Genomic DNA, 21,744 nt, shown 5'->3' with positions numbered 1-21,744 from the left:
GCAGACGGCAGGGAGGAAGATGCAGCTGCGTGGCCTTGCGCAAACACAAGCCTCCGGCATTGCTGCAGGTCAGCGTGATTGTGTGCATCAGCAAACTTCTCGGCAGCAGCTGAACTGGGCAGGCGCTCAGGAGCACAGCTGCAGCTGAGGGGGGAGAGGGGATTTCAGCCCAGTGCCTGCTGCTCTTTGCTGTGGGCTTGCTGTGGTTTTTTGGTTCCTGAAAGCATGGTATGCAGAATAGCCATTGGCTTCCCACAGAGCCTGGAAATGGCTGTTTGCTCACCTCATGCATAACCCCCACCTCTGTTCTCCAGCAGGCTGAAGCATGATGCCCTGCTATTCCTGCGTAAATCCCAGCATAAAGTGCACCTCCCAATTTCCTTAAGATCCCACCATCTGCTTCTTAGCAATACTCTTGTCAGGCACTCCCCAAAGCCAGGAAGCATGCCCTAGCCCCAGGACACCACGAGTGCACAAAGGAAGCAGAAACCTAAGCCGCAATCGGTTTTTAAATCCAATGCTTCTTTTATTTCTGTTCAGGTGAATGGAAGTCATGGAGTTAGTACAGTATAATTTACAAATCAGAGTTCTGACCGGGCGCAGGGCCAAGGGGTGTCAGGCTGCAGCAATCCCGATGGCCTTTGGCAACAGTGACGTGACAGCAGGCTCTAAAGCGGACTTGTTTCTCCTTGAAGAAGAGTTGTGCTTTGGGATTTCCCCTTCCTGACCACTGCTCCCCATCAGCCTGCTGGGGTATGGCAAGAGCGAGATGGCGTCACCAGCGTGGGGCTGAGCTTGCCACCTCCCAGCCATGGGGGCCACGCTGGGATTGAGGAGGGGCTCAGGTCCCTCGGGTTTTGGGAAACGAGCATCCCTTTCCAGAACGCTACGCCAGCCACCTTGCAAGGCACTGCTCCGAGAGCGTTTTGGCTAAAGCCTGTTGGGTTTTTAGAAGGGACTGCAGCAGTTTGCTCGGGGCTGGTTATGTCTAATTTGCTAATGAGAAGGCATGATGAACAGCTGACCAACCAAACACCCATGAAAATCTAATTCAGACTGATCCCACAATTCAATAAATAGCTCCTCGCCTTGGAGGAGAAGGCAGGAAACAAAAATGGAAGGAAGAAGGGATGGTTGGAAGAACACTGCCCCCCCATTCCCTCCTCCAACGTACACACACGCACACACACGAGACAAATAAAATAAGGGGTTTAAAAAGTTTTAGGGTGGGCTTGAATTCATCTAGTAAAGGAGGTGTAAAAAATAACCAGCCAACCCCTGCACGCTTTTAAAGTATACACAGATGAAGCTGGGTAAAGGTCAGTTGTGACTGTGCCTCTCTCCCCAGCCGCTCAAGGGTGGCACTGGTGAGCGGGGGCACAAGCTTAGTGCCCCTTGCCGGCACTGAGTCAGTCTTGAGCTTTTCTGCCCTCGCCTGGAAAAGGAACGTCCCTCCCTCCTCCTGAAGGCAGCAGAGTCAGCGGTGTTTAGCAGCAGTGGGGGGTAAGATGTCCTGAGTAGGGCGTGTGAGCTATGTCCTAGCAGCTGTACACCGTCCCCTTGGGTCCTTTCAGCCCTGTAACAGAGCCCACCCAGCCCTGGCACTCGAGGGAGGGGACAGCTCAAAATAAATAGGGCACCAGTTATTTTTTTGGCTATGGCTCTAGAGCCTTGTGATGCGGGAGTGTTTTCTTAACATTTTAGTTTAGGCCAGTAAAACCCAAAGAATCCTGATTCTAATGCCAGAGTTTTCTCCTGAAGTTAAAAATGGGACAGAAAGGGGACAAGAGCGGGCGGGCAGGGAGGGACAGGCAGGCCCAGTCCCCTCCTGGCAGAGGTCGGAGGCACGTGGAACTGTCACAGTTAGAGCGGGAGAAGGGATGGGGGGCAGTTAGTGCAAGTTTTCCCAGAAACACCAAACTCCTTGGCTTGCTTCTCAGTTAATAACAAGAATACGCAATGGGGTAATGTATCCGAAAAGCGAATCCATCTTCTCCCCGCCTCGTTAGCAAGGCTTCATGGAGGGGATGGTCAGGCTCCTCCACAGCCTCGGGAAGGGGAGCGCTTTGGTCGGACTCCCCCACTCCAGGCAGAGGGCTGGCGTCTCCCTGGGGCAGCAGCTCCGGTGCCTGAGGAGGGAGCTGGGGGGAGAGGTGAGGGGAGCGGAGGGAGACAAGCCCCCCTTCCTGGCAGGCATCCCAGCCAGCTGCGGAGAGGCCAGGGCAGTCGGGCAGCACATCCCTCCCACTGCTGGTGTTCCCCTGCTCTAGCTTTTCTCCTTGGGCGACTTGCTCTTGGAGTCATGCTTGTTGCCCAGCAGCTTAAGCACCTTCATGGGCTTGAATTTGCCTTTCTTCTTGCTCTCGGTCTCCGTCTCCTTGTGAAATTCTAGGGTTGCAAAGGGAGGCTGTTACTGCGGGATGCTGATGGTTGTACGCACACATGCATGACAAGAGGGGCAAGGGTGAGAGCCATGAATCGAAGCCCTCCACTGTATGCACGCTTCTTCCTGTGATAACAGGGGTGCGCAGCACAACTGTGCCCCAAACTTTAACGGCCCTACAGGAAAGGCTCCAGAGTCTACACAGAATAGATTCAAGCTCTCCTGCACACAATTTCATGAATGGCTTATGCTGCCCCTTGCTGGGGTCAGCAGTGAAAACATCACTCCAAAAATTCTCCTGACTGTTTCTTACCTTTCCTTTTAATCATGGCTTCCAACATTTTATCCTCCTCCTCTTCTCTGAAAGAAAGAATGGGAAAGAGGTCAGCAATTCAGCCCTGAAAACAGCTGCTGTATTGTTTAAGGCTAGAGAACCTCCTACTTATAAGCCACAGGGGGGCAGATCCATCACTGTCTTGTGAGCATTTGCTACCAGCAGGATAAATCCCACGTGCTGCAAGTACAGCCCTGTCTTTCCCACACAAGGCATTCAAAGAGACAAGGATGTGGAAGCCTAGGAAAGACGTCAGCAACAGGGACATCTTGGGACACCCCCACAAGACGCTCATGTGGCACTGAGTCAGTCGGGCTATGCTTTTCCCCTCTCCCCCAGCCCACCCCAGTCCTCACTCACCTCTGCCGGTCCTCGTCCAGGCAGTTCACAATGGCGTTCCTCTGCTCAATGATGGTCACCAGCTCCTGCATCAGCACCTTCTCCCTCCCTCGGTCCTCATCGGTCCAGTCCTTCTCTACCCAGCCGAATCCCGAGGAAGGACAGACAATTAAATGGCTGAAGGAGCTCTGAAATTCAGAGCTTTGGGGCAGAGATCCCCTACCACGCGCTGCCATGCTGCAGGGCCAGTTGGGCTAGCGGTGCTGTGGAGGGAGAGCCCTGTAGGTCGCAACCCATGGGGACAAAGGGAGCACGTCCCTGCACAAGGCTGAGGCATGCAATGAGACGGGGCAGCGGCTCTAAAGCCAGCTGATTGCGCTGGCATCCCTAAAGATCTGTCTCTCTTTGCCTGAGACTCACCAAGACAGAGGGGTGATGAAACCCAGGGGGAAAATGGAGGTAACTGCACCCAGAGCGATGCTTTACCTGGCTTGTTGAGAAGGCAACGCAGTTCATACTCCACGTCCGACTGCCGCTGCTCCAGGTTCTGCTGCTTGAAGCTGCAAGGGAAGGTGGCACTGCTGGGAAACACTGCAAGGCTCCAGAGAGGCAGAACATCATCCCAAGGTACAGGGTGAGCTTGGAAAGAACCACCGAGATGCTGATCTTATCCTGTATAGCCAGGGAGCCAAGCCCTGGCTGCTCAAGGCCTTCCTGGAGGAGATGCTGCAGAGGCTCTGGTGATTTGCAGTGGGTCAGTTCCGAGTGTGTTCGGATACATTTGTCTGCTTGCCCTCTTTCCCTCCCTTCTCCAGGCAAGGAGGCCGTGTCAGCCTCTCCCCTGGATGCACAATTTCAGGAGGGCTGAGACAGGGCTCCCCACAAGAGCGTCAGTGCCTCCCCACACGCTTGCACACACTTACATGTAGATGAGCTCCGATTCGTGGCGCACCAGCATGTGCTTCTCATGGATGAGTTTGAACCAGTCCACCAGCAGGCTGTCCTCAGGGCTGTCTGCCAAGCAAAGGGACAATTCAGAGCCATCCCCAGCCCTGCAGGATCCCATCACCCTGCAGCAAGATGGGCTCTGCCAAGCCAGGAGAGGGACAGCGGGCTAGAGTCAACCTCACTTCAGCCTGTTCCTGAGCCCCAGCGACACCTTATCTCTTCTCCTACCTGTTTCCACTCCAGGGACATCTCCATGTCCAGGGTATGGCTGTGACTGTTCTTGGAGCCCAGCACAGCCCCTTGTACTCTTCCAACCCCAGCACCAGCAGGGAGGAAGTCACCACTGCTATCTCCTTGGCTGGACACAGGGCAGCCCTAGCGTCCATCCTGCCCGACACCCACAGACAGCCCACCCCACATACCATTCTCAGCGCTGCGAAGTTTTTCCTCCAAGGCCACCCCACGGTGCTCCAACTGGTCCAGCTGGTGCTCGATGGCATCCATCTCCCCATAGATGTCTTCCTCGGGGATGTACTGATCTGTCTGCACCTGCCAAACCACAAGGCAGAGACGTCCATTACCACCAACCTCCAGTTTACAGGGGTAACCCAAAGGCGGGTCAACACTAACAGGGGCGGGGGGACAACAGAACACTCCACCTAAGCCTGGATCCGAAATCCCCACCCCACTCTGGAGCAAAGGGAGACCATGGTGCGGGTGGTGTCTAGCCTAGACACCATCCTCTTCAGCCACAGCCACCTGCCGCAATCCCTACCCACACGTGCATCAGCAGGGTGCACGTATACACCTATGGCCCTGGGGGACAGTACAGAGCTGGCTTTTTCCCCCCCTGCTCCTGAGGGCCCCTTTACCTTGCGTTTGATCAGTGGGAAGCCGTGACCTGGTGCAGGAGGACGCACTGGCTTGGAGCCCTTGGGAGGTTTCTTTGCAGAGGGGGAGGCAGCAGGCGATGGCTTCCGGTTGAAGGGGTTCTCTTTGCAGGAAGACTGGAGAGGGGGGACAAACGGAGATATGTGAGGGTCCAGGAAAGGGAAGGGGTATAGCATCCCAACAGCTGGGACTGAGCAGACAGGGCAGCCCTAGGATTTGTCCTGCCCCACACCCTCCCAGAGGAGGAACACAGCACTGATCTCCACCAGCAGCCTAGCCACGGGGCAAAAAACAGCTGTGCTCCTGTTTGGCGTCAGTTCCCCAACTTCTCTCTAACAAGCATGCTGATTATTTTCCTTCATGGTTCCCTTCCTATTTGCTCTGACCACACAACATCCTGCCTCTTCTCTAGCATGTGGGGCAGGCACACTATGAGCAGAGCCACCATTTAACAAGCACATGCCTGAGGCTTGCTTTCAAGGGGTCACACACCAAACCTACCAAAGGGGCAAGCCTGGACTCATGATCCCCACTGTGATTGAGTGATGGATGGGGAATAAAAGCCTACTGATCTGGATGGGAGGAAGGTCACCATCTCACCTTTGGCTGTGGCTTGGGCGAGGAGGGAGTCTTAGGGCTCCCAGCACCCCTATCTGAAGCCAAGAGGATGGGTGTAGGGCTAGCCCCAGCAGGAGGCTTGGGGGGCAGCCGGCTGGGGCTGGTCTTTAAGCTGCCAGTGGAGACGCTCCTGCTGGCATGTGGGGTGCTGGGCTGCGCCTCCCCGCTGAAGCTTCCCAGCTCGCTGGAGGAGGAGAAGGAGGAGTTGGTGGAGAGGCTGGCTGGGGCAGCAGGGCTTTCGCTGGAGGAGACACTGGCCAGCGGCGTGTCAGTGCTAGAGGTCTTGGTGGCCGTCGGCGTGTGGACAGTGGGCTCGGAGGAGCTTTTGGGCACTGAGGCCTCATCGGTGTCACCCAGCACCTTGGCTGAACTCTCAGAGTTGATGCTCTCGAGGCTGAGGGCTGGAGATGGGGTGGAGGATGATGGCTCGGAGTGTGACAGCCTGGAGATGGGGTGGTGGGCTGCAAAGCAAAGGGAGAACTCAGGGAGGAATAGGGAGGCAGCCAAGAGAGAAGGGGAGAGTGGTATATACTGGAGGCAGGGGCGAGTACAAAGGGAACCAGTGTCTATCTTCAGAGAAGACAGAAGGGACCCTCCAGCACAAAGGTCTTGCCTGCAAGTGCTGTGCTGCAGTGGTTAGAGAGGACATGGCTAGCACAAGTCCCAGCACAACCATCACTGCATAAAGGTCTGGCCTGCCAGGGTGATCCTGAGGCGCCTGGGAAGGGGGAGCCTCCAAGGGGCTGCACAGGGGTTGCGGAGGAGGGATAAGGGAGTCGGGGGAAGCTCACCTAGTGGGGAAGCACTGGGGGCTCGCGGAGCTGGCCGCTTCTTCGCCTTTGGGCTGCTGGTGGGAGTGATGCCGTACCAGGGGTGGAGAGGCTTGGCAGCAGTCTCGCTCTGCTCCTGCTCAGGCGTGCTCTTTTGGGTGGCAGCACTCTCCTCTTCCTCCTCGTCCTCCTCCTCAAAGGGGTTGTATGGTTTGGGCTCTGTGGCATCAGACCTGCTCTCCTCGCTCCTGGCTTTCCCCACCTCCTCCTCATCCTCCTCCTCTGAAGTCCTACTCGGAGTCTCGTGGCTGCTGCCTGGCGGAGGAGGGGGAGCTGGCTTCTTCTTGGGCTCTGCCTGCACTAAGGCCATCCATGGTGGGTCCTTAGCTCTTGCAGCAGCTCCAGCACTGGGAGAAGAGAAAGAGAGATCGAGGTGGCAGGGAGCAGAGACAAGCTGGGACAGTGAGGCACAGGAGAGGGACTTAGCCCTCAGGGGAAAGGACGGATGGAGCAGGATGTCTCCCATGCAGAAGCAGCTTTCTCATCCAAGGGTAGCCCTCGTCTTCCCCAGAGACAAAGTGTCTCGTTCTCTGCAGGCAAAACCTATAGGCCTGAGGGAAGCACAGCCTGCCTGACTTGCCCGCTGGGCCTAGTCTTTTGATTTCTGAATATTACAGCCTCCATCTGCTAAGCAGCGGTAAAGGCTGAGCTTTATGGGCACAGCTGTTCTCCCCTCCCCAACACTGTTCCTACACCCAGCTCTGCTCCCCAGGCTGTGGATGGAGGGGGAGTCGAGATCAGATACCTGCCCTCTGTGTTCACGCTCCCTTCCTACACTTCAGAGGGCTGTTTGTCACCTTATCATCTGAGTGTCCCAGGGACAGACTGATTCCTCTTTGCTAACTCCTGCAGCTGGAAGCGCTGCTGCTCGTCTAGGGGCACAGCCCATGGCAAGCCTGCACCATGGCTCAGTGAATCACTGCTCATCAGGAAAGCGGCCGTCACTTGCCCCACGCACCCGCTCCTTGGCCGTTGCGAATGCGGGGTGCTTGTGCAACCTCTATCCCAAGAGCAGGCAAGAATGAACCAACACCAGCGGGCTCCTGGGTAAGAGCCTAGGAAGTGTAAAGGTTGCAGCCAGGCACCCACAACGTCCCTGCACTGGACCTTTCCCAGGACAAACCCTCCACAAGGCACACAAGTGTCCCTTTCTCAGCACCCAGAAGCAGGGCCATTTCAGAAGGCACTTGGCAGTCTGCATGTACCACAGAAACGCCTTTCTGAAGACCCCAAACTCTTTACAAACCCTAAGAGACAAAGACCCTGGGAGGTACAGACAAACACTGTCAGCCTGACTGTACTGGGCTGGCACCCATTAGGTATGGGAAGGGACCTGATCATAGCCTACATCCTCCTAAGAGCAGGGGCCAATGGAGGTAGGAGAGGAGACCATAGCTGAGCCATCCCCACAGCCCCACCTCGCTATGGAGTTTGCAGGTGATCTGCGAACAGAAGGACGTACCGATCAGAGGAGCAGGGTCTCCCTCGGGGTTTTGGGACAGGGGGGCTGGGTTCAGGTACCCTACCTAGAAAGACACAGGGTCAGACTGTCACAACACCAAAAGGACATGAAGAAAGAGGTTAAATCAACACAAGGCACCTCTTACACATCTCCCCACGGGAGGCTGGCTATTCCCACTCTCTGAAGCCCTCACGGCGTTTCTCCCACAGTCGGTGCAGTCAGTCAACCCCAAACATCCCCTTTGCCTTTTTCTCCCCACCCCACCCTGGGAGCTGCACCTGAAGAACTGACATGCCCCTCTGCCCCCACACCTGCAAACTGCTCTAGCACTGCCACCTTCCCTCCACACTGGCAGCACCCCCTGGAGCGCTCTGGAGAAATATAAGGGAGCAAGCAGGCGTGAAACCTAGCACTGCTGTCCCTGCTATGGGGACAGCTGGCAATCGAAGGCTCAGCGTCTGAGCCTGAGATTTATTCGGCGGCAGAAGGGCGTCAGGCTGCAGAGAAGGAACGAAACTCATCCAACCTGCAGCTGACCACCTCGGCTGCTGGGGAGGTGGAGGGTAACCCCTGCCACCACTGTGCTCTCTTACCGTTCACCATGCCAGGCCCACACTCGCTACCCTCGCCCTGGAGAGTGGACCTGGGCCGGGGGACGGGGTGAGACGTCGGAGGGGAGAGGGCTGACGCGTCGGTGGCCCTCCTTGGGGCAGGGGTGGGCCGCGTGTCTCTGAGCCGTCCATCCAGCGAGCTGGCTTTGTCCTGGGTGAGCAGTGTGGGCTTGCTGGGAAGGGGAGGTCTGGGGGGAGTTTGGGAGATGGGGGCCCCACTGCTTGCGTGAGCAGGGGGCATCGCTGTCTCTGCTTTGCTGGGTGTGCTGTTCTTCTCTGCTGGGCCAGCCGGCCCCTCTGCAGGCATACAGGTCTCTGCCATGCTCTCCAGGGAGTCGCTGTTGTCCTTCCCCACCTCTGCTCCTGCGGGGAGGGCATCCTCACCCACGCTGCCAGCCCCAGTTTCAGTTATTAGCTCTGGCGACCGTCGGTCTGGGCTGGGCCTCCTCTCCGCCTTCCCACTCACGGCCAATTTACCACGATGCTGTGTGCAGACAAAAGTCCCTGCCTCCGACCCAGGCTTGTATGAGCCTGGGAGCAGCGTGCTGGAGCACTCTTTACACCTGCCAACGAGAAGAGAGAGCCCCGTGAGATGGGGGATGCCATCCTGCCCCTCAGGGAAAGCAACACACTTGGGAGATCCTTGCAGAGCCGTGGAGCTAGTTCCCACCCCTGCTACTAAATCTTAGAGCGGTCTTGAGGAAGTCATTCAGGAAAGGAGAGGAACAGAGAAACGTCACCATGCCACCATATGAACCCGTGGGGAGTTCACAACTGAAATACTGTGTGCATTTGGGTTCCTCTTTCAACTCGGAAAGGGTTTAATAGATGTGGAAGGGCAACAGTTGGTATTGGGATACGGCATGGTTTCCAGACTCGGGAAAGTAGAAACCCACAGTTTTCCTGGAAAAGATGCAGCTGGTGGGGGACAGGAGAGAGAGCTACAAGATCACAGGTGGCCTGGGAGGGGGAGAGGGATCAACCATTCACAGACATGAAACAGGGAGTATCAACTGGAATTAGGGAGCAGCTGGTTCAGAACCGGCACAGGGAGGCTACGGGCTGCCTTGCGGGGACCAAGGGTCCAGGCGAGTTAAAGAACCATCAGACACATTTGGGGTGGGGGTGGGGTGGGGGAATAAAATAAAATCCCCCCAAACTCTGAGTATTAAATAAAATGATGCCACTTCCAACTCAGGAAAATCCCTACGCTGGAGGCTTGAAGAGTAGTCAGGAGAAGCAGCACACAAGCCTAGCGTGGTCTCACACTCACCCTTGCTGGTGCTGACCATGGCCCCCACCAGGGTCATGGCATTTGGCTGGCAGGACAAGGGAATGATGCAGTAGGGCCGTTCTTACACTCTGCCTCACCTGTTGAAACCGGGCTAATAGCTTCCCTGTCCTCCACTGTCTGCCACATCTCCTTGGATCATCCACTCTTTCCCCACTGAGCCTTTCAATCCTCCCTAATGAAGCCCTCCAGGCACAAGCGTAACACACAGCACTGGCAACCAAGTCAGCCCTTTTCCACCTGGGAAGGGAGGCGGATAGCATACATGAAAGAGAGCCAAGGGCAAGGGGCTGATCAAGCACTCCCATGAAAACCAAGCTTGTTCCTTCTTGTCTGAATACCTGGCGCTCGCAGCAGCTGGCTGCCCTACACTGCAAGCAGATAATTTTGGTGAAGAATTCTGCTCTGGGTGTCCAGTTGACTGGGATTTCCTTTGAAATGTAGAGCAGAAGCGTGAGGACACAGAAGCTCTAGAGAGAAGGGGTATGATGAAATGAAGAGGTGGCAAGTTTGGACAAGGGGAGAAAGAGGTTTGTTTTGGTTTTATCTCCTTCAACCCACAGAAAACATTGCCACAGGTCATTCCCGACCAAACAGCGCCCATGAAGCAGCAGGGGGAAAAAAAAGAAAGACAAGAAAAGCATAAAGAGGCAAAAAACTCCGGATAAAATTACAGGGATCTCACTGCTCAGTCTGAAGAGCCATGAGCTATGCCAAGGCAGACACAGCACCTCTCCTAGGCCCATAAGCAATGCTGCACCTGCACCCCAAAGCTCCTGCTTTTGCCCCAGCTGCAGATGGGAAGGCTGATGGGCCACAGCTCAGCTCCCCCTCCTGCGATGCTGTTTCTATGACACATCCCTGGCTGGCTTAGGCAGGAACTGTTTATACAGGTGAGTGAGGCCTCCTGTATCTTCCCAGTGGCTCAATATTTCTGTCCTCCCACTTGCCAGCTCTTGTCCTGTGGCCCACAGGAGAGATCTCATCCCTTCATCATCAGAGCAGGGAAAGCAAAGTGAAATGACTTCACAGGTGCTGCAGGTAAGGACCTGCACCCAGGGAGTAACCACAGAGCTGCTGATGTCTAATCCATCATTCCTCAGTTTGGTAACAGTCTGCAGCTCTCCACATGCTCCCCTGAGAGCTCAGCACCACCCCAGGCAGCGTGGGAGCCTGTATATCCAGTTGAGGACGTGGAGTATAGGTGGAAGGAGGTCTGCAGGATGATATCTTGACTTAGACCTCATTGGAAGGTGGTGGTGGGGGTGCTGGGTAGGCAGGTAGTAAAGAGGCAGAGCATCCAGGCTTATGGAGGTGGGAGAAGCACAAGGGGCTGGGATCTCAAGTCAGCGAAGTGGGAAAGCGCAAGAGAGCAGGGGAGGCAGGGAGTAGGGGAGGCAAGGAGCACAGAGCTGGACACAAGGGGCTAGTCAGACCTCTGGGACAGGGGGCTGGCAGGCAAACGGACCCTCTTCAGTATCACTTTGGGCACTGTCGTCAATGCTCCATGTTGCCCAAGGACACGGACACACAAAGACGGGGTGCAGCTGGCCACAGACCTCCAGTTTGCCGAGGAGAGCGGCCACCCCACCAGGCCTGGCCACGACATACCTAAAGCACTGGCGGTGGTAGAGCTTGCCCTCGGCCAGGTAGCGCTGGACCAGATGGACGTGCTGCTGGCAGGCCGCGCAGGTACTGCTGAGCGTGGTGCGCTGGGACTGCTCCGACGGGTCCGAGGGGGCATCGTCCTGAGAAAACAACGCATGGGGAGGTCAGGATGGGGGCCACAAGCTGCTCCCCAGCCCACGGCTCCTCCAGAGCAGCTGCTCCCTGTGCAAGGCCCATCGCTGAGTGCTTGTGGCACAGCTCGGGGGCTGACCTTAGGGTCTGACAATGCGCAGAACAGCTGCCCCTGAGTCTAGGCACAGGCAGGCTGCCTCTTCCCAAATTAGAAGGGGCCACTCCAAAAGGTGCCTTGCCCTTATCTAGGGCTGAAGGGCTGTGGAAGGGACTAATCTAAACCCCAGGCAGCAGGGACCTGCAAGAGGAACCCCCTCTCTTTGGAAAATATGCCATCCCAGACATCTGCTAAAACCTGAAATAAAGGGCCAAGAAAGAAAAAGGCATCTTTTCTGCTCTTCTAATCCCACATTCCTGCTTTTTCCTCATCTACAGGGTTACCTAGTGCTTGTGCCCCTAGGTAGCTTAAGTAACCATCCGGCACCAATCTGCCCAACCTCTCGCCTGCCATGGACGAATTTCAGTCCACAGACTCCTGGAGAGAAATCACTGTCTCAGTTGGGCCCCCAAGGCACCGAAATCCCAAACACCCCTCCCACCCCAAAATACACAGGTAGCCCCCTGCAAAGATCCATCCCGCTGTGACAAGCTCTCTCGTGTCTCCTCACCCACAGCGCAGGGAGCACCACTGCCTCAGGCTGGCTTTGAATCAAGAAATTAGGTACCTGTGGTGCCAGGGGACTCTCGACCGCAGCCACAGGCTTCTTGTGGGACAGCAGAGGTGGCGAAGAGGCAGCAGCTGGGCGCTTCATAGGCGGAGGGACTCTGGCTGGAGGCAGAAGGCAAGGAGGATCAAGCACCAAGAGGAGCAGTGACTCACACCACCCATGTGGGGGAAGGGGAGGGGAAAAAAAAAAATCATCTAGCCTTGTGACATAGGACGGGACTTGCCGCTGCCGACACTTCAGTGCCTATTTTAGGTGGAAGAGACAAACACAATCTAATAATGGGTCAGCTGCGAGGCTGCCAGAGAGCCTGGCCCTGCTGTGGATCCCCTTCTGTGGCCCAGGGACACCAGCCTCTCACTGTGATTTGATTTACTCATCAAATGCTGCTTGGCTTCCTTGTAACCAACTCCCTAAGCAATGCTTAAAGCCCAGAGCACCCCGGGTGGCTGCTGATGTATTGTTGTGACCCACTGGGCCCCAGGGCTTCTGGGCTGTCAGCAGGTCTCCGATGCATCCCTTGCCTGTCAGGGCTGGCACTCACAAACCAGTCTCCAGCAGGATTCCTCGGCTGGGAGGCCAGCATCTCTGGAGAAGTATACGCACGTGGAAGAGATTTATCTGACATTGTGGCTAGAGAGCGGAGCAGAGGAGACCTGGAACCCTCGTCTCCACCCAGGCGGGATGCCCTGGAAGAGCTGTCTCAGAGCAGCACTCAGCTCAGGCTGCAGTTGCAAGGACAGATGAGCTGATTTGAGACACTCCACCCTGGCTCCCCTCCCTCTGTCCTCCAGTCGCTTTACACTTACTGATGTGATAAAAACTAGCTGTGGTAGGCGGGTTGCCTATCTAGCTTTCTCCCATTTTAGTGGGTTAAAGCAGATCACAAAGGGGTCTGACGAGCACCAGGGGTGGTGGCCCAACCCAAGCGGCAGGAATGCAGCGCAGAGGGAGGAGAAACAAGGCGTTCCTCTTTCCGCAGCCTGAGCTGTTAAATCACTCCCCATCTCTTGTGAAACCTCGCCCTACTCTGCTCCCTGTTCCAGGCCTTCCTCACCTGCACCAGCAAGATCCAGGAGAGGCAGGTACTACCCGCTCCTCTCCCCTTCCCCACAAATACACACAGCTCCCATTTGCCACAGGAAGGGGGAAGCACAAGGTAACGCTGGCTTTCGTGTACTCAAGTGGGGGCAAACTGGAAGCCAGAGGGGTGGGAGGACACTCACCTTGGCTGGGGTTGTTGAAATGGTTGTAATACTGAGACACGTATGTCATGATGCTGAGGCAGTCGGGGACTTTCATGGAGACCATGTCATTGGGATCTAGCAGGGCTGGGATGCCCAGCTCCCGCTCTGCCAATTCAAAGGCCTGCAGGAACAGCAGAGAGAGGCGTTAAGAAAACTAATGCTCTCTGGAAAATAACAGAGAAATCAAGTTGGAAGGACCCTGGGGAAGGTTAAGTAGTAACCTATGGCATCCCTGACGGACAGAGGCTCCCAGGCCTGCGGCTTGACAGGAAAGGTGGCATCAGAAGCAATGGAACAAGTTGCTGCAGCTGCCCTTTCCTCCAAGTCATTTCAGCTGCCTGTGCCCCTGCAACTCCCACCTGAGGGGTCTTGGCATTCGGCTGCTGCACTGGGACAGGGAGGGTAACTCTCAGGAGGTCTCAGTTTTCATTGGAAAAAACACCTCAGTGTTTTTTCAACCCGTGAAACGGGCACACCACCAGCACCCTCACGCAAGAGCCCGGCAGAGCCTTGGCTGGCACCATGAAGGGCCTAGAGCTGGCAGATACTTCCAGCGACACAGCCAAACACCAGCTCTGCTGAGCAGTGTCCTCTGCCACCCCACATGCTCACCCCACAAACACTGACTCTGCCCATCCTTTCATGCTCTGGGGTGCCAGATCTTCCCCTCCCACAGTTAACATAGCCATCCCGGCTCAACAGCCAGCAGCCTGCCATGCACAAGCCACTTCAGTACTTTTCTGTGTCTCAGCAAGCAGAAATGACAAGGACATTGTGATAAGAAGCATACAGCTCCTACAACTGCATACATGGCTACTTGAAAGGAAGGAGTGAAGGAGGAAAATAGCTGTTTGAGAGCTTCCCACTTAGCGGTGTATGTGGATTACTGGCTATACGCTGGCCATCCTGCTGTTGTGCCAAGGGCAGCGTAGCCACATTGATCTCCAAGGGATGGGGGATACGAGACTACAGCAGCAATCAAAGAGAAAGCGAGTCAGGAGGGGATGAGAGTGGTGTGGGCACTGAATGGTGAGGTACCAGGTGCAGGGTGTGGGTAAAGACTAAATGTGCCTGGTCGGTCTCTGGGGCACAAAATGCTGCGCAGGGTGTGGGATCTAAAGAAAAGGAATGGAGAAATAAATGAAAACGGGTATTTGCAGTAACTGGGGGTGTAAAATGCCCCCTGTGGACACCCAGCTCTGCTCAGCCTGGCTTTAAGCCAGTTCTCTGGACTGAGCTTTGCTGAACACAAGGCTGCAAGCAGCAGGAAGCAAGGAGAGACCCCAGCTTAGGGATCACTAACAGGACAAGAAACCCGTTGTGTGGCTCTCGAATAGGAAAAGATAGCTGCTAACGGCTGAAAGGAGCCAACTGGTCTAGGAAAGGGCGTGGCCACGACCCAACTGGAGAGCCCTAATCCTGAAAACCCAAATGACCTAGCTCAACTCATCGTGGGAAGGTGATGGCCCATGTCTCTCCACGGACTATCAGATGGAGCCTGCAGCAATTAGGTCTTTCTCTCAGCAAAAAAACCCAAGGCTATTGCTGCTCTGCCCTACCCCTAGCCCCTGGGGTTGGGCATCTCCCTATTCCCCACTGCCTGCTTCTGCTGTTGGCTCCAGCTGTCCCAAGCAGGAGGAGAACACTGCAGACCAGTGCAGCAGGTCCAGCACGACCCTCCTCTCTGCTTATGCCTGGAGTAAAACTAGCTTCCTGCTTCCATTGCCTGCAAGTCTGGAACAGCTGAGGTCAAGATGTTGCACCATTTTAATCTTCACCTGAGATGTTGTCTTGGCAACTATCAGGACAACCATCTTCTCTTCTCTTCAGTACAGGCTGGAAGCTGATGTTTCAGATTCCCTTATGTTTCCAGAGAAGCTCCTGCCTGTTACTTACAGACACAGATTTTTCTTACACCCTCCCCACTGTCACAAAGTCCTCCCCCACTACATGACCTCCATCAAGTCATTCTCATGTCCGTTATTCCTTCTGTGCACTGTATAACGGGGACTTACCAAGCGGTTATTCTCATAGACATCATCCTTGGAGAGAGAATCAAAGTCTCTGAAATGAGAAAGCACAAAAAAGCCACATGAGGTGCAGAGGAAAAGTGCACCAGTGCCAGCACACGCAGGTTCTCGGGACAGCCAACCTTACAACAACTCAACATATAAGACCCTAGATAAACAAAACCTTGGCAAAGCAGATTTCAGGTTGTAAAGGGACAAAGAAACCAAAGGGAAATTGCAATGAAAAAAAGAAAGCAAGTCCCAAATGGGTGGTGACCAGGAAATTAAAATGTCATTCTCGTCTCTCGCTACCTGCTGCTTCTGCCCTCACGATTAAAGGCTGCAGAAATACCAGGGCCACGTTCTAATTAGCACTACACACCGCTGCACTGAACGGTGCACGACATCACCCTGAACTTGCCCCTCCAAGGCCACCGGCACAACAGCAGGAGGAGGATGGGGAAGCAGATCCCCCACCTCAAGAGGAAGAGCCACCTGTGCTAGATCTCTCCCTCCTACGAGGGTCCTTGGACAAACCTCCCTGCGCCACCTTAAGGGATTTGAGGTCACCCCAGGATTTGGGGTGACACAAGGTCTTACACTGCACTTCTGTCCTCACTTGCCCCCAAACACTCGCAGTACGCAGCAAACCGTCCTCGGCCGCAGCCTTTACAGCGAGGCAGCTTGCTGAATGCAAGGCGTTCAGGGCACAGAGAGGAACCCCAGCAGTTCCCAACCCGGGCACATTGCGGCATTTCACTTGTTTCCCTGGATCCTTTTGGGGGATCGAATCAGCCCGGCCACGGGGATCGAGTAGCTGCCTTCATCAGAGGAGCAGAGGGTAGAGAGTTAAAGCAGTCTGCAGGTTTTCAACAGAGGGGGAGAAATACAGGAAGGAGTTAGTTATGCCTTTCTGCATGTGCATGTGGGTATAATGTGTGAAAACAGCATCACGCTAAACTGATTACAGCCCCTTCCTGCCAAGGATCTCAGCTTTTTTACCAAAAAAAGCTCATGCAGCAGCTCGGTGTGCCTGCGAGCTAGATTCAGAGGAGGACACAGCCCAGGGAGGTTTAGGTCAGGCGAAGCCACCCCAATGGCCCAGAGAGAGGTGCCAAAGCCTGGGAGACCGACCCAGAAAGACAATTCAGATTAGAGGGGGGCAGCGTGTCCTCCACCCCAAAGGTGGTGTGCAGGAATCGGGCGAGACGGTGAATCCTCAGCCATGCACTCATAGCGAGGGGCTGCGGGAGCCTCCCTTCCTCCATCCCGCTTTGGATTTTATTGCCTTTTCCTGTAACACTGACCCAACCCACCCCGGCGCCGCACCGCAGGGCAACCGGCCCCTTCTCGAAGCCCCTCGCGTGCCTTTCCCAATGCTGCATAGGAAGTCCGTGATGAGCTCAGGAAGATTTTCCCAGCTGCCTGCACCACCATAAAATTACACTTCCTCCGTTCAAAAGCAAGAGGCTGCTGGTGCCATTTCCTCCCAGATGAATGAAACTGCAGCCGCTCGCTGCTGCGGGAGCAAATGCGGCACACATGCAGAAGACGGGCTGGACTTTCAGCTCTGTGCTAAGCACCTTTCTGAAACCTCATGCAAATACATGCACAGAACTCAGCCTGTTCAAAATACCACAACTTTTCCCTCTCTACACGCTTGTGAGAAAAGGCTTCAGCCGCAGCTTTCGCTTTGATGTGAAAACTAGCGCCTTTTTTGTATTTATGACTAGTTTCCACTGGGAGATGTTTTTTCCCCTAAGTCTTTTTTTTTTTTTTTTTTTTTTTTTTGGCCGAGACAACTCTTCTAACCTTGCTATATATTTTTTTTTCCTTTTAAAGAAAATACCAGCTTGGGAATACAGGAGAAGCGATGACAGCAAAGTTGATATATCAACTGCCCTCTAAACATTCATGACCTTCATTTTGAATGCCCTCACTTTCAGGATATGGGAGTGGTGCAGCTGGAAGCTCGAAGACTCCTTGGTGGCCTAGGCTGGGAGAGTATTTTTTGACAGGCAAAACATCATGTCCATTCCACTCTGCCCCAGCGAACCAAAGCCATTTTAGTATACCAAGGCAAATCTGCCTGGGAAAGTGGATGCCAGTGGAGAGGACGTGAAGCTCAAGAGGTAACAGTGGGGCCACCAAGCAGCAAAGGAATAGAAGATTTCTTTCTACTAACGTAGGATTGCAGACTCTCAGCTTTTACCCGAGGTAATTGAAGTCCATCAGTATGAGGCCCCAAGGATCACAGTTTATTCAGTTCCTCTCTGCTACATTTTCCAGCTCCCTCTCCGAACAAGCTAAGCAGGACCGCGCTGATCTCCATCACTCCTGACGTGAGCACTCCCACATGCCGCTCCGTCGCGTGGCATCCCTGCGGCTCTGGGCACACTCCCTGTACCAACGTGCAAGGAGCATGGCCCCTCAGGCATGGGGGAAAATCACCCCAGACATACCCCTTTCCTCTCTATAAACTGCCTCCTCTGCAGAAAGACCAGAACTTGCCATCTCGCAGCTCCGTGACATGTGGCTGCATGTCACATTATTTCCTTGCCCTGATCTCAGCAGCCTTTCATCCAGCCCTGCTCAGGCTCCCCTCCTGAAAACACACCAGTCCAAGGGATCGGATGGAAGAACAGGCGAGACTCTGGCTATCCCAGCTGAACAACTGTCTTGACTCAGCAAACCCCAGCGTTGTAGCATATCCTGGAGTAGTATTTCCACGCAAATAACATCCCAAGCGCTTACCTAATTAGATACATACAGAGCCACTAAGCACTCCGGGGTTTAGGGCAGCTGCCAGGGAGCACAGCAGACCCAGGGAAGGGGGAAGGGTGTGCCGTACAGCTAAAACCAGAGCAAATTCCTGGATTCCTCAAATATAAATCATGAGCACTTTAACGGCAGTGCCGCATAATAAGCCCTTCAGCTTTCCAGGTCTTGTCAGGGAAATGCAGGCAGTACATGAGAAGGAACAAACGAGGTTTGTGATCCTGCCTGTAACCGAACCCATGGCTCTAGGGACATAAAACAGCGTTTCTAACACACAGCTCTCGTCTCCCGTTTTCTTCAAGCCTCCATCTCTTTCAGCACTCGAAAGGCATGTGCCATGCTCTTATTCTTCTCGCCCCCGAATGCCAAGAACCTCCCCTGAGCGCCAGGGAGGCTGCACAGCTTCGGACACTGAAAGATGATTTTGCTTCACTAAGCTGCAGCAAATGCCTTGTAAACATTAATTTCGTGCTTTAGATTTCTAGAGCACTGAGCAAACTCACTCATTAATCCCCACAGTCCACTGTCAAGGTGGCCTGGATTCTTCCAGCTTAACTGACAAGGGAAAAGAAGAGATTAAATGTCTCGCCTCGAGATCACACATCCAGCAGTGCAGTCAGAGGCTAAATCCAGGTTCCCCATTTCCCGGATTGGGAGATAGAGGCAGTGAAACCAAGCGAGGTGTGTACAGTAGCAGAGCTAGAGTCAGGGACTTTCAGCTTCGTGGTTCAACACACAGGTTCCCACAGGTATGCACCTCATCCTTGGTGGTCAGTTCAAGACACCTTTAGCCGGATTCAGTAGACACTGAGCACTTCCAGTCTACTTCTTTCAAAAAAACCCAATCTCTAGTGTTTCCAAGACCTCTGCAGGAGCTGCTCCGAAGCTCTCCAGGGGACCATCCCTCTGATGCCACCTGCCTTATCCCAAGGCAATCGTGTTCAAATCAGGGGTCACGTGGAAAACTGTCCTCAGCCTCACTTACCCGTACGGCCTTTCACGACAGCCTCTTCCCCAGCGCGTCACCTACCAGCACAGCAGCGCAACAGTGGGGCGTCCAGGCAGGGTCAGACAACCGGGACAGACCAACAGCCACCACAGCAGCAAAAGAAAGCCCAGAGGATCAGGGTGCCAGGAGTGGTGCCACACAGGCAGAGAAGAGAGCTCCAGCTCAGCTCTTGTATGGATGTGCTCGTTCCTGCCCTCTACGACCCAAGGGGAAGCCAGCAGGACAGTGGGGAAGCAGCTGAGTAGAGAGGAACTTCAGCCTTCGGGGAACAGTGCGTCCGTCTCACGCGGGCCAGGAGAGCCCCGCACAAAGGAGGACCACGCAAGGTCAGAAACGTACTCGCAGATCCCTGCCAAGTCCCATTACCAGGCTGACTGAAAGCACTTTAGAAGAAAAGAAGGGCAACCACTTTTCGTCTGCCGTCAGGAGATTTACCGCCTCTGATCCAATCTTCCCACTTCCAAATCGGGACAGGCTGAAGAAGCTGGAATCAGATGAAACGATGCTACTCTCCTGACCACCCTCTGAAAATCCTTCTACAACATGCCATGTCCTTGTAAGGCCCTGGGCTTTGTCTCTACAATACAGCTCGTGCAGAGGACCTGTGAAGCATTTAGTTAGGACATCTGCCAGGAGCAGATTTAAGCCCACTGACAACTTAAGAGCAGTGGCTGCTGCTTAATGGGATGGTAAATATGGTTAATGGGAAAGCATCAGGTGGTTTTAGTGGTGTTTACCGTAAGCTTTTGCTGAACCTCTGCTTTTCAGTTCCCAGTTACTGTGCCACTTACCAAAAAAAAAGAAAAAATTAAAAAAAAATTTCAGAAAAACAGTAATTGCAAGTGTTCCTGTCCTTAATTTGCTTCTTCCCCTCCAGCAGCCTTGTGACTGGGAGCATTTTCAGAGGCTCTATCCTAGCTGGTCAGAGCAAGCCATACCACCCAGGAGCTGCTGGGACACAAGACCATGCAGCTCCCTCAAGACCCAGAGTGATGCAAAGCCACCATACGTCTCAGCTCTCCGTGGTTCCCAAACGCCACACTGAGGGTTTTGTGGCGGCCACCTGAAACACAGCAGGCAGCAGTTCGGTTTCTAGCCCACCTGTTCAGCTTCTGCTTGTAAGAACACAGGCCTGTTATGCCCTCTCATGGACACCACAGCTCCACAGCAGAGTCACTGTCAACTCTCTGCCTCCTAGAGGTTGCTGTCGTGACAAAAGGCCGTCCTGGGGCCAGCTCAGAAAATAAGATTTGGTCAATTCAGGCAACCTCAGAGGAAGAAGCACCAGTCCCAGAGCAAAACATGACAGGGGACGCACTGCCAGGCTTTGCTGACAGGCGAGGAGCATATGCATGCCAGGAGCACGGCAAGGTGGGGCAATGCCTACCTGCACTGCGAGGACTACCAAAGATTAGAGCAGACAGGAGGCGGATTCCCAGCAGCGCCGGGGCATGCAGGGTTACAGGCGGCGGCAGGTCGGGGCAGATTCCTTCCAGCGGCTCAGCCAGTTTCTCTAGCCTGACACAGTGCCCCCAAGCAATCCCAAACCCACCGGCTGCCTCTTGAAACTCACATTCCCCCTCAGAGTCACCCTGCAAAAGGGAGGCTGATGGCAGAAACTCAACTCCAAGCCATTTGCCAGGGGAGGCTAGCAAGGCTCGATATCCCTCCTGGTATTTGCTACCTCCTGCTTCCACTGCGGCATCCACAGAAAACAAGCTGGAAGCAAATGCAAGAAGCAACCTGGTCCAGGGCTCTGTCTGTTTCGGAGCGGAACGTCCCTGTGCCGGGCAGGCCTCTGGTGCTCGGGACCTCTCCCAGAGGCAAAACAGCCCCACGCCCAGCTGCCAGCAGCGCCATGCCTCCTCCCTGGCAGGCACGGCTCCCAACTGGGGGCACAGACCTAGCCCACCTCCATGCTCTCCTTGGCCTTAAACCACCCGAGTCCTGCTAACCCTGACGGGTCTGCGAGCCCAGGTCAGAAGGTCACTCGCTGAAACATGGCATCCTTCATCCCGGTACCCAATTATTTCGGAAGGCGATGGAGCCACTGCTGTGCTCTCTGCCCCTGAACCCCGCCACGTCCATGCACAGGGAGACTGTCCCTCTCTGCCAACCAGCCTGGAGCCGTTTCCTACGGCGCCTCCATCTCCCCCAGCTCCCTGCGAGCCCCCCGCCCGCCCCGGCAGCCCCCGGGAGAGCTGCAAAGGGGCACGGACGGCCCAGCCCCTCCAGAAACGGGGCTCCCGGCGCCCCCCGCCCCCTTCCTCCTGCCCCCAGCGACCGCAGGCCGGAGCCGGGCCCCGCGGCGCCCCGTCCGGCACGGCGGGCGAGACGAGGCCGGTGCCGCGCGGCCTGCACCGCCAACCAACGCTACACTCACAGGAGGTCGGGCCGGTGCCGGTGGAGGATAGCGCAGAAGGCCAGGCCGTCGCGGAAGGAGGCGCTGAGGTCGCGGATCTCCACGCCGCGGTACCCCTCGCACTGCCGGCGGCACCAGGCTTGCAGGGCGCCCCGCGGGCCCGACAT

At 55.2% G+C, this 21,744-nt stretch overlaps 1 protein-coding gene across 1 annotated transcript; it reads right to left on the bottom strand.

Moving 5' to 3' along the window:
- Positions 1-501: 501 nt before the first annotated feature.
- On the bottom strand, positions 502-21,744 carry MICALL1 (MICAL like 1). The gene is made up of 16 exons (XM_050915374.1): positions 21,599-21,744; positions 15,435-15,483; positions 13,399-13,540; positions 12,173-12,276; positions 11,319-11,455; positions 8,399-8,979; positions 7,806-7,869; positions 6,305-6,690; positions 5,496-5,974; positions 4,877-5,011; positions 4,427-4,553; positions 3,980-4,070; positions 3,543-3,616; positions 3,078-3,192; positions 2,697-2,743; positions 502-2,388 (listed from the first exon to the last, which is right to left on the bottom strand). The coding sequence occupies exons 1-16, from the start codon at positions 21,742-21,744 to the stop codon at positions 2,267-2,269; spliced, it is 2,799 nt and encodes a 932-aa protein (XP_050771331.1). The 3' UTR covers positions 502-2,266.

This window comes from Gymnogyps californianus, chromosome 1 (assembly GCF_018139145.2).
Source record: "Gymnogyps californianus isolate 813 chromosome 1, ASM1813914v2, whole genome shotgun sequence".
In the NCBI taxonomy this organism is placed as follows: domain Eukaryota; kingdom Metazoa; phylum Chordata; class Aves; order Accipitriformes; family Cathartidae; genus Gymnogyps; species Gymnogyps californianus.
The sequence above is the reverse complement of the archived record's forward strand: the minus strand, read 5'-3'. Positions and strand labels throughout refer to the sequence as shown.